Source organism: Empidonax traillii, unplaced genomic scaffold, assembly GCF_003031625.1.
Source record: "Empidonax traillii isolate 1590-97213 ecotype Southwest subspecies unplaced genomic scaffold, ASM303162v1 scaffold196:size3368384, whole genome shotgun sequence".
NCBI lineage: Eukaryota > Metazoa > Chordata > Aves > Passeriformes > Tyrannidae > Empidonax > Empidonax traillii.
Genome location: NW_020955389.1, coordinates 2,118,973 through 2,130,466, shown reverse-complemented (window position 1 = coordinate 2,130,466; position 11,494 = coordinate 2,118,973). Strand labels below are relative to the sequence as shown.

The 11,494-nt window shown below is 38.4% G+C and overlaps 1 protein-coding gene across 4 annotated transcripts in view; it reads right to left on the bottom strand.

Moving 5' to 3' along the window:
• Window positions 1-11,494, bottom strand: part of LOC114058940 — a 31,763-nt gene that overhangs the window by 3,237 nt on the left and 17,032 nt on the right. For 3 of the 4 annotated variants that reach the window (XM_027886834.1, XM_027886837.1, XM_027886836.1), the window contains 9 exons: window positions 11,087-11,164; window positions 8,084-8,220; window positions 7,423-7,542; window positions 6,890-6,920; window positions 3,676-3,697; window positions 3,091-3,115; window positions 2,414-2,452; window positions 1,121-1,225; window positions 57-162 (listed from right to left, as the gene is read on the bottom strand). In XM_027886834.1, coding sequence (XP_027742635.1) covers window positions 57-162; window positions 1,121-1,225; window positions 2,414-2,452; window positions 3,091-3,115; window positions 3,676-3,697; window positions 6,890-6,920; window positions 7,423-7,542; window positions 8,084-8,220; window positions 11,087-11,164 — 663 coding nt within the window. The remainder of the gene's footprint in view (window positions 1-56; window positions 163-1,120; window positions 1,226-2,413; window positions 2,453-3,090; window positions 3,116-3,675; window positions 3,698-6,889; window positions 6,921-7,422; window positions 7,543-8,083; window positions 8,221-11,086; window positions 11,165-11,494) is intronic. The other variant, XM_027886835.1, reaches the window with a different exon arrangement.

The window sequence follows — 11,494 nt, the reverse complement described above, 5'->3', positions numbered from 1 at the left end:
ACAATCTGTACAGTCTCAAGAGTAGACTTAAATGAGGAACAAAATATCTAAATTACCTTTGTATTTTCCATATGGCTTATAGTGTTTTGGGATGCTTTTCTTTCCTGGAAATTCATCTTGAGATATTGACATCAGTGGCCTCAGACTATTAGCATAATTAACCTAGGTAAAGCAAAAGGTCAGAATGTCTGTTTTTAAACTCAAATCTTAAACATTCTAAAAAAAAAAAAAATAGTAAATTTCTCAAAGAAAGTTACTAGAGTACAATTTTAGGTGAAAGCAAAATCCACATGAAGGATGTGTTGTTCTGTTGTTCACATTGACCACACTATACCTCAATTTTCAAAAGTATTATTTGGAACAGGTACACACCTGGAGAATGGAATGAAGTATCTGGGGAAGACAATGCCTCCCGTTTCAAATTTCTTTATTGCCTCGTATCTGTCATCATCATCTGGCTAAAATATAAAACTGGTTCATATGCACATCCTGTCTTTAGCTGGGAAGTGCAAAATGGAAGGCTCAGCTGAGAGATTAAGCTACAGCAACAATGTTTAACTGGTGGTGATGGTGGCATTTGCACAGAGATAGTTACTGTACCTCAGCTGACATGGGATATATTGAGAAAACAGTCTGAAACATCCTCCATTAAAAACAAATGCTGAATTTTGTGAACCAGTAGCTACCAGAGGTGATGAATCATTTATTCACAAATTCTGGTCCTTCTTCAGACCCTTTTTTTCAACAGGTATCCAACTTTTTATGCCAAGAAGCTATGGAGGTTTGTAGGGGCCCAACAGGAAGTCAAGAACATCTTGCATACCTTAGTCTTAATAGATTAAAGCTCTCAACTGAGCTACAGGTCACTAGAAAGATAGACTTACCCACATGCCCACGAAAGAAAGAAGTGGTCTATTTGGGTGGCACTTAAAGCCTGATTAATCTTAGAAGAAGAGCTATCAAGCAAGGGACCAACTATAAAAAAAGGATGACAAGTACATTTAACTGGGGTTTTTGACCATGCCTGAACCATTAGAGTTTATAACAGTACAGTTTGGCAGGGTGTTAACTCCTTTCCTCCCAATGGCAAAAAAACTCTGGTCAAGATTAGGTTACTTACTGCTGCTTTCTTTTCACAAAAGGCCTTCAAAGCCTCTGTGAGTTCCTGTGTGATGCGAACAACAAGTGTTGCTTCTGAGTCTGAGGTGATGTGAAAAGTCTCCTGTTGAAAAACGTGATTAAAATTGGTTATTAGGATGCCGAAGGGTCATATACACAAAGAGATCAAAGTTAAACTTTGATTTTTGTATAACCAAATTTATGCTATTAGTTGATATGTAAGACATATAATAAATGTATACACACACATATCCAAATATAAAATTGTGAACATAATTATGGTCTGATAAGCATAAACCCGGATTTCTCTGCCACTCCTTTACTGTCAATCATGAACATTTTGTTGCAGATGGAGAAGGGCACAAGTCCTAAATTTATGTTTTCTGTGTAGAAAATTGAATAAAAAGTATGCCTCAGACTGATTTGTAAGTTTATAAAGTTTTAAGTGATTACAGTAAGTTAAAAGAATATAGGCAGTCTGCCACAAGGAATAGCCATGATTCCTGTAGATAGAAGTCAATTAGCTATCTATCAAGTATTTTTAGTGGTTTACTGATTATCCCTTAAACTTGCTTTTTGACTCCCTCTTTCCAAAGTCACAAGTAGCCATGGCTTAAAAGAAATTAAGCACAAATCTCAAAACATTCTACTTGTGATTTCCATGTATAAACACAATTCAAACTCAAATAAAATTTTCCAATTGCTGGTACAGGACATGACTTTCACAGAGTAAAATGGTGAATACAAATGGTCAGATATTTTCACAGCATGAACCCAGAAGACAAACCAAGGCTTACTACACCACTGCCAACAGCAACTGATAAAACTTCCCCACTCACTCCAACACCAGCAGCTGCGCTCTCATATCCCTCAGTTTCACTTGGCTGTCTGGTTCTGCAGCAGCAGCACGAGCCCCGGCATCCCAGGCAGCAACATCAGACCGGCTCCTCTTGTTCAGTGTTATCACCAACCCCATAAGATATCGGCAGCCAACAGCACTTGAGCAACATCAGTGCTGCAAACTGACACTGCTTCTCAGAGTGACTCCTCAGCAAAGGGAAGAGTCATCCAGAGAACAGGCCAAGAGCCCACATTTAATCCACCAAGTTGTTCTGAGTTGACATTACACTACAACTGAACCAGCTTTTCAAAGAGCGGAGTCCATTAAAATAGAATTTAGAAATTATTGTTGTGGTCAAATGAGTTTGGTCAGGAATCAGAGGCTCCTTCACAATATTCACTGCATCACATTGGTGAAACTGCACAACTCGTCACAATTATTTTACATACATACCAAGAACTCTAGGGCTTTTTGTTTCCGAAAAGGATCATTCTGTGGAATTGTAGAATAGGGGAGAAAAATTAAAAGATTGAATACTATAATATTTGTTGCATCATCTTGCACAAAACAAGATCTTTTGATCTTTTATCCAACAACAAGTCATCACAAAGAAAAGACAGTAATTTTAGGTCACAGCCATAAACATGTAACCTTAAAGCCTCACTAACAGTTAGGTAGCAGCTACTACAAATACAACTTTCAATACCAGGAAGAGCACATTTCACATCTAAGCCACACCCCTACAGGAGCTATCTTTCCCAGGTTTTCCTCACTCAGGATCAAAATCATGTTTAAAAAAGTCAAGTGCTCAGCTGTATTTAGCACGGTACCTGACCAGCCTCAGGCCTACACAACCAACCTCTGCCACTACGATAAAAACGAGGCAGTTCTCAGTGTTTGTGCCCAGTGCTGGTTAAGGCAGATACTTTGATCACTTTGAGTTTCACCTTTGACTTAGAAAAAACAATTGTGAACCTTTAGACGTATCTTAAAATTTAAACCAAACCTTCAGAATAGAATACCTTGGATCTCAAGAGGGGCAAAACAGAGAAGGGAAACTGCAGTTCAGCATAAGGAAACTGCTACAACATAAGATACTTGCAGAATTACTGCATTTTACCTCTACATACCTCATGCTTATAATCATCTTCCCACCTTAAAAGAAAGAAATTGAAATATTAAGATGCATTCTAAAAACTACTAAAAAGTTAGTTTTACTCACAGCATCCAGAACCAAAATATTTCAGTTTCCAAATTTGTATCACTTACCAATACAGGATATCTTTCTCTAAGAAATAACAGTATTTTAAATATGCCATAAAGGTCCTTATTCTGCATGACTCTCAAAGAGATCAGTAGTACTCATGAACTTCTTTACAGATCAAAGGATCTCAAAGGAGATGACTAAAGTAATGGTAGGGTTTTTTTGTCTTCCTAAATGAACAGAAGTGGATTTTGTACAATTTACTCAGCCTATGGCATCCTAAATAGACTGGAAACATCTGGAAATTTCAACTGCAATTTCTTTTTGAGTGCAATATTTCAAAAGCCATAGCTACTATTTCCTCACAGACAAAAAGGAACAATCTACGAAAGAGGAATAAGTACAGTGGAAAGACAATATAAAATATTTTCCCCATATGTCATGATGTTTGTTATAGAAAAGTAGATAAAAAAAATCTCTTTTGATTCCCCTGTGGGGGTAGTATTCTCACCTTGCTTTCTTCTTTGATGGGGCTAGAAAATGAAAAAGTATTATTAGCAACATCACAGGGTTTCCACCATACTACTGCAACAGATGCATTACACACAGAGAACAGTTACTGGCCCTGAAGTGGCTGCAGTTTCTTTAAAGAGCAGGATTCAGAAGCCTAAACCTAGACACATATTGCCCTTTCAGGAACTACCAGGCATCCTTGATGAAAAAAAACTATGGGAGACTTGTGCCGTAACTTGCAGGGTACCCTACAAACCTGTCCATGTTCAGGCAGCTGAATCCCACACAAGAAGTCTGTATGGATTGAACCGAGGTGGGCACGCCTACTCCACATAAACAGTGAAAAGATTTGTGAATGGTTTTTTTCTGTGTATATACCAGTGAACCTCTAAGCTGCATATACATACAGTCTCCAAAAAGAAGTTATGGGGATTAGAATGTGTAATCATCTCATCCCTATCAGAGTATAACATGAGGAGGGAGGGAAACCTTGGTAAAACAAGGCAGTCTAAGCCAGTAACTGCTTCAGAGAATCAGCTACTGCACGGTACATAACTTATCACTTCTTAAGTATTTATCAGCACAGGTGTTCCTGTGCTGATAAGCAACAGGACAAATAATAATTCTCAGGACAAGTGACATCTTTGATCCTATAATATGAGGCTAAAAGACTTACGTTACCATTTTAACCACCTCATGTTAACATGGTTAGCACATGCTGATGAGTTGCAACATGAAGCTGCACTGCCTTAAAGTTTTCTAAATGCCAGGAAAGAAAAAGATTGCAACCATTTCAAAGAAAATATCCAGTGATTTAAGAATCATGGCAATTTAGGATGGGAGGGCTCTCTGCAGGAATCTCACAGATCATAAAGTTTAGGTTGGAAGAGACCTCTGGAAGTCATCTAGTCCAGTCTGAGAGGTAGAAGTACCACAGAGGTGGTAAGAAGAGAAACCAATTAACTGTAAGATGAGGACACTGACAATCAGAATAATTTTCCTTGAATTATTCAATTTATGCTGTCTTTCCAGTAAACCTTCAAAATCCACCCTGTTTGAAAAGAAGATGAGTGGAGACAAGGAGTAGTGCTCAGTTGTTGGAAACTTCACTCTACTCCAGCTAATGACTGAAGTTCTGCTCACTTTGACAATAACTAGCCTCAAGATTAGATCTGAATGTTTATGCTTGAGTCCAGCTGAGTTTTATAAATCTTCAGGAATGGTGGTTTTTAACCTCTTTGGTCAGGCAGTTTCATTGTGTAGTAACTTCCAGTTCCATTGTCTAGTTCAATCTTCCACTTGAAGAAGGACTACTGCCAACATAGGATTCTAGTTTTGTAACACCAAGTCTTGAAAACCTGCAAGGATGAAGAGTTCACTACCTATGGATAACCTGTTCCAGTGCAGTACTACCCTCCCTGAACTCAGTTTTTCCAGAGTTCAGCCTCTCAACCTGCTATCTCTGGTCATCTCGTTACATTGCCTGCAATTACCAATAACTTTGGCTTTGTCATCTTTCTAGCAGTCTACAAGCAGTTATCATTCCTTACCCTTTCTCTTTCCCATTCTAAACAAGCACAGCTCCCTCTAACCCTCCCCCTAGGCACATGCTCTTGACCCCTGAGAAACGCCATAATCCTCTCCAGTTTCTCCAGCTTCCCCTTGAACTGGAAGGAACAAAACTGGACACAGTATTCCACGTTGGGTCTTACCAGTACCAAATAATAGGGGATAAGACTGTTCTCCAATCTTCTGCCTGTGCTCATCCTGCAGTATCACAATATGAGATTTGCCTTGGGTGAAATGAAAGTGTTCTCTTGGCTCATATACAGCTTGGCATTCACTGCAACCTTCTTTCTTTAGCAAGACTGACCAGTCTATCACTTCCCATCCTGTATTGACTCACAGAGTTATCACTTCCCCACTGAAGATACAGATAGGCTTTTCCAGGTATCTGCTATAATTTCAACCTCAAAAGCCTGGTGCAAAATAGCCAACCCAATCTCTGGACTTACTTCCAGTTTGTTGCTGTATCCCACAGCAGCATTAAGAGTAGATTTTAGATAGGGAAAAAAAAATGCAGGCAGAATTCAGAGACTAAATCAGACCAGAACCTGATATGTTCTACTACCAAACTGTGCTTATACACAGTGTCACAAGGCTTCAAGCTCAACTTCTCACTTTGAGTAACTGGCTACAGCAATTACCTTAATAAGTCAGTATTTTTAATCCAAAGCCCAAGACAAAATACAGATAACCTCTCCTCTTTAGAGAATAAAGAAATGCTGTCATTTTTCCTTTAAGAAAAGCAATCACTTCAAGGTCCCTTATACATACATACATACATGTGTACATATATATATAAGAATATATAATCTTATCTTAGTTTCGCATATGATCTGTGCAGCAGCCAAAATTTGGTGTTAACGCCCATTTTGTCGCTTGCAAACTAGTACATGTCACCAAAAGGCCTTTCAATTACTTACATCCTCAAACTCACTCTTGCTGTCAGAATGGAGTTTTGAAATTTGCCAATATGATGTAGTCTAAAGATATACAGCTGCTAAACCAGTAAGCACGATTCTTTTCTAAATAACCAGAATATTTTTATTTTGGAATTCATTTGATGTTGACCTTACCACCCAACTAGAGTAAATCTTATTACTGAATGACACAATGCTTTTGCAGATAACTTCACTATTGTCCATTTCTTCACTTCTTCATATCCTGTAGGTCTGGGTGGGATCACCCTTTTTGATGTTCCAGGTAGATACTTGAGCATGTCTTCCACTTCTGCAGAAGTCTGCTGACTTGACTGATGTCAATTTACCCTGAGCTGAGAATTCCTGAGCTAGATTACTGTGTCACATTCCCTCTTCTTCACAAGAGACACAAAGAGAGCTCAAAAAGATTCTCTGCCACCTTGTTTTGCAGACCAGCATTAAAAAGTACAATCCACAGAAGCCACTAATGATCAATCCAAAATAGACTCACACTGAAAAATTCTGTTGATCTACACAACCTTCACCCATTCCAATCAAACCTATCTTCCTTCTAATATTAGTACTAGGGTCAAAAGGCAGCAAGGAAGTATTTCTTCAGGTTGGCTAAGAAACATTGTAAGTCTGGCAATTTCCTTCAACCACTTAGTCAAATTAGGCCAAATATCAATTACATCAAATCTATTATATTCAAGAAATTCATGGACTTACGTGAGGTACTTGGTCTTATGTAACCTTCAATCTAGAAACAGAAAAAGCTTCACATTAGACTTTCTGAATAAAGTTTCAAAAGAGTACCTACTGCAACTGCCTTTAGGAATTTATGCCAGCATAGTGTAGCCCACAGTTTCAGAGATATAGAATCCTGTAAATATGAATGAAACTCGAGAGAAAATTTGCTTACCTTTGAGAAAATCTAAGTTGCAAAAATTAAAAATTATTGAAGTCAAGCAGTGAAATTTCCGAACCATGGAATTCAGACTGAACATTTTCAATTTAAAAAATTTAAAACCTCCAAAATAAACAACTTTTGTTTTCAGATGAATTTCAATACCATTGTTCTTTTCCCCTGACTTTTTACGGCAACTTTAAGTAAAGGTTTAGTTCAACTGAATACTACACTTCCTAGAAAGGCAAAGAAAATTAACAAGCTTTGTCTGCAGTACTTTTAAAATTAACTACATCAAACATAAATACTTAATAAAAGACACATTACCAGATACTTTACATTTACTTCCAATTACCTGATACATTTTTAATCCTTCAGTCTTCTCTAGCTCTCCTGCTATCCGTTTGAGAAATGAGATTTTGCATTCTTTTACATCTGTTGTCTTTCTCTTCATTTTATCTGGAAATTCCTTAGTCTGTTGAAAAAAACAGCTTGAAAAGGTCAATATGAAAATTCATCACAATATTAAAAAACTGACACATTTCACCTTTTGGACAAGCTTCCAAAAGGCTGGTAAACATTGATCTAAGCATTATGAGCTAGTTTTTTCTCTGTAACACAACTAATTAAATTTTAGAGTTACTTAATTAGGCTTCAAAACAAAAAATGGATACCATGCAAAGCTTGCAACCAAAAGGAAACATCCTCTGTACCAAATCCAGCAATGCTATGGACATTCTGAGGAATAAGAAAGAACCACAACGTTCTAGGAACCTGATCCTGAAAACAATCCAAACACGTATGAACACATATTTGAGCTGATACAGGCACCTCTGGATTGAACTGCCTCAACAGCTCACAGCATTATAGCTTTTCATGTTGATCTGACTCATGAAGAGTCAACTGTACAAGTATTACTAATTTATCACATGGGGTTTTAAACTAATTATTTAGAGAAAAAAAAAGGGGGGGTATCATAAAGAAATTTTTATCAAAATGCATCAAAAATAACTCACAATGTATGCTCTTCTGTGTTTATATCCACTAAGATGTTCTATCATGGGTGCCATCTCTGTATTAAGCTCACACAGCTTGCACTCATAACGCGGTTCTTTTCTTCCTTCAAATCTGATTTCAACCACATGTTCTAAACCTGTAAAATCAGGAGTTATAAATATCTGTATTTTACTATATACTACTATAAACAAATGTATTCTCTTCAGTGTTGCTCATTAAAAGCCAAAATTAACATAGAAAAATATTCCATTTGCAGAACTTCGATACTCCTTCAGGACCACATCAGTTAAATTTATCTCTTTCCAAAGTCTTATTCTGGAAGGAAATACACTATCTGTGGCAGATTTGCAAGCCCACCGAAAGAAAATATTTCATGCACCTTTCTTCCTGCTCGGGATACTTTTTTCAAGAAACTAAAAAAGAGAATGAGAATAGAAATGCCACACAAATGTCTAGATTTAAAAACTGCATTTAAACTACGCAGTTGAGCATAATTTGGACAGTGTCCAAGTAGCACAACGTAGATGTAGGAAAGACATTAATCACTTCAAAAAATCAAATCCTTCAAAATTTAAAAATCTAAACCTTTTTTTTAAAGTCTTTAAAGAGTGGGGATTTTTTAATCTAAAAATTTTCACACTTCACAAGACTTAAAATGGGCTTTTTCTTCATTTTTCCTATAAATTACAGAGACTATCCCTTAGAAGTATTCATAAATCTCCAAGTTTGAGGTTCATTACCTAGCATGAAAGGTTTTACTCTGAACAGCCTAAACATAACAAATTTAAAAGCAGTTAAAAACAGCAGCTGTTCCCTTATGTCATAATTTCCAGTGCTCTGTATTTGTGATGGCTTGACCCCAGCCAGCAGCCAAGAACCACATAGCTGCTTGCTCGCTCACATACACACCCTTCAGCAGAGTGGGGAGAAAACAGGAAGAACAAAAGCAACAAAACCCAGGGGTTGACATTAAAGACAGATTAATAAGTGAAGGAAAGAGGAGTGAAAAAAAAAGAACCCACGCAACCCATGCAAAACCCCATTGCACTCTTCCCTACCAGCAGACCAATACCCAGTCACAGTCTCTGAATAGCCACCTTGGAAGTTAAATCTTGCTTCACCCTACCCTTTCCATCCCCCCTTCTTCCTTCTTTGTCTCAACTGAGATAGCTGATGTTACGGAGCACAGAACATACCCTGTTCAAGTTTGGGCCAAGAGTCCTGTTTGTGACACCTCCCAGCCTACGGCCCACCCCCAGCCTACCTAAGTGGTAAGGAGTGGGGACCCAGAGTAACGAGTCTTGACACAGTGCACTGCTCAGCAATAGAAAAAATACACTGGCATGTCACCAAAACCACTTCAGTCACAAATGCAAAACATACAGGCTGCTATGAAGAAATTCAACTCCATATCGGATCTGCTACAGTATTATCCTTCTAAATCTTAGCTGTGCAAATAAACTATTACCAAGTGAACTGATGGCCTTCTTGTAACTGAAGAGTTTTCTATTAAAAATGCTTATAGTAATAAATTACTATGATTTTTAATATTAACAGTTTTTGTGGAGTAACAAAAAGGCAATGCACTAAACAGGGAAATTTTCACCTAATACTAGGAAATTTGCTACTTAGGTCTTCACGAGGGAACGTATTTCTCTAGGCGACCAGTACATACTTGGAACACTAAGGCCACTGAGAAGCAGCATTGATTGCCCTCTCCTAAGGGTTGCCTAATCTAGCACTTAGAAAGAAAGAAAGCCTTAAAATTAATCTTATTAGTTTTACTATTCCCAAGGACAGACAGGAAAAATATCTCACTGAACAGAAACACTGGTACATCCCACCAAATAGAAAGCCATAAAGAACCATGACTGATGATAAGTCACCAGTGGCAATAAGTCCAATTGGAAGCCAGCAGGTAGTGGTGTACCCTGGGGTCAATATTGGGTCTAGTCCTGTTACCCTTGCATACCCCCAGCAAGGCTGCTGATGACATACAACTGGGAGATGGCTGATACACCAGGGGATTGTGCTGCCATCCAGAGAGACCCTGAGTGGCTGGAGCTGGGCTGACAGAAAGCTCAGGCTGGCCAACTGAGGCAAGTGCCAAGTCCTGTATCCAGGAAGGAACAAGCCCAGGCACCAGCACATGCCACTTGAAGGCTGGTTAGCTGGAAAGCAGATTATTAGGAAAAGATCTGGTCGACACCAAGTTGAAGATGAAACAGGGAAGGCTGAGGGTATCCCTGAGAAGAAAAAGGAGCAGTGTTGACAGCAGGCTCTGCTCAGCACCAGTAGGGCCAATCCTGGAGTGCCTGTGTCAAGTTCTGGACTTCCCAGTACAAGAGACATGGACATGTGAAGGACCATGAAAATGATGAAGGTACTAGAACATTTCTCCTATGAGAAACAGCTGAGAGAGCTGGAACTGTTCAGCCTGAAGAAGAGAAGTCTCAGAGGGGATCTCATCAATGTGCATAAATATTTGAAGGGAAGGTGCAAAGAAGTGGGAGCCAGGCTCTTCACAGTGGTGCCCAGCAACAGGACAAGAGGCAATTGCACAACTGGAACAGGAGACACTGTCCGAACATCAGGAAACATGCCTTGACTGCAAGGATGACCGAGCACTGGCACAGGTTTCCCTGAGAGACTGTAGAGTTTTTCACCTTGGAGATATCCAAAAGCTGCCTAGACATGGTCCCAGGCAAACTCCTCTGGGACTTGAGCAGCAGGGTTAAGACCAATTCTGTGGTCTGGGAACAGCTTGTTTCCTTAGATGGCTCCTTCAGGAACGAGTTGTATTAACAGTGTATAAAAGAAGTGGCCTTCACAATATGCAGTGCAACAAGCTAACATTTAGAAGTATGAGATAGATATTATCCTATAAGTTATTGAATATATTTCCAGAAAATGAAACAGTATCTAAAATGCCATCTTTTATTTCAAAAAGCTATTTGGCTACAAATTCAAAGGCACACAATTTATAAAACAAAAAAACATACCAACTAGAGGTTCTTCTCTTTTGGGATCATTCATAAAATCCTTCAGACAGGTTATGTACTTTGTAAGTCCTCTCTTCACTAAGGTAAAAAATACACACATAAAAAGACATTACACATTATACAGTTTGCACATAATGTCCATGATCTTAAAGGAGTTTCTAATGAAGACTTTAATGGGGACAAAATTCGCACTCTGAAACATATATGGAAAACAGCAAGGCCTCAGTCCCTCACAGAAAGACTCCAACACCCTGTCTTCCATAACAATTTTAACACAAGGATTTAATATCTTCAAGAAAAGAACCAAATAAGCAAAATAGAACCTCTAACATCATCCAATTTACTGAGGAAAGATACCAAGTTCACATTCATAGCATGTCCCACACTGTGTCAATTCTCATGAAAAAA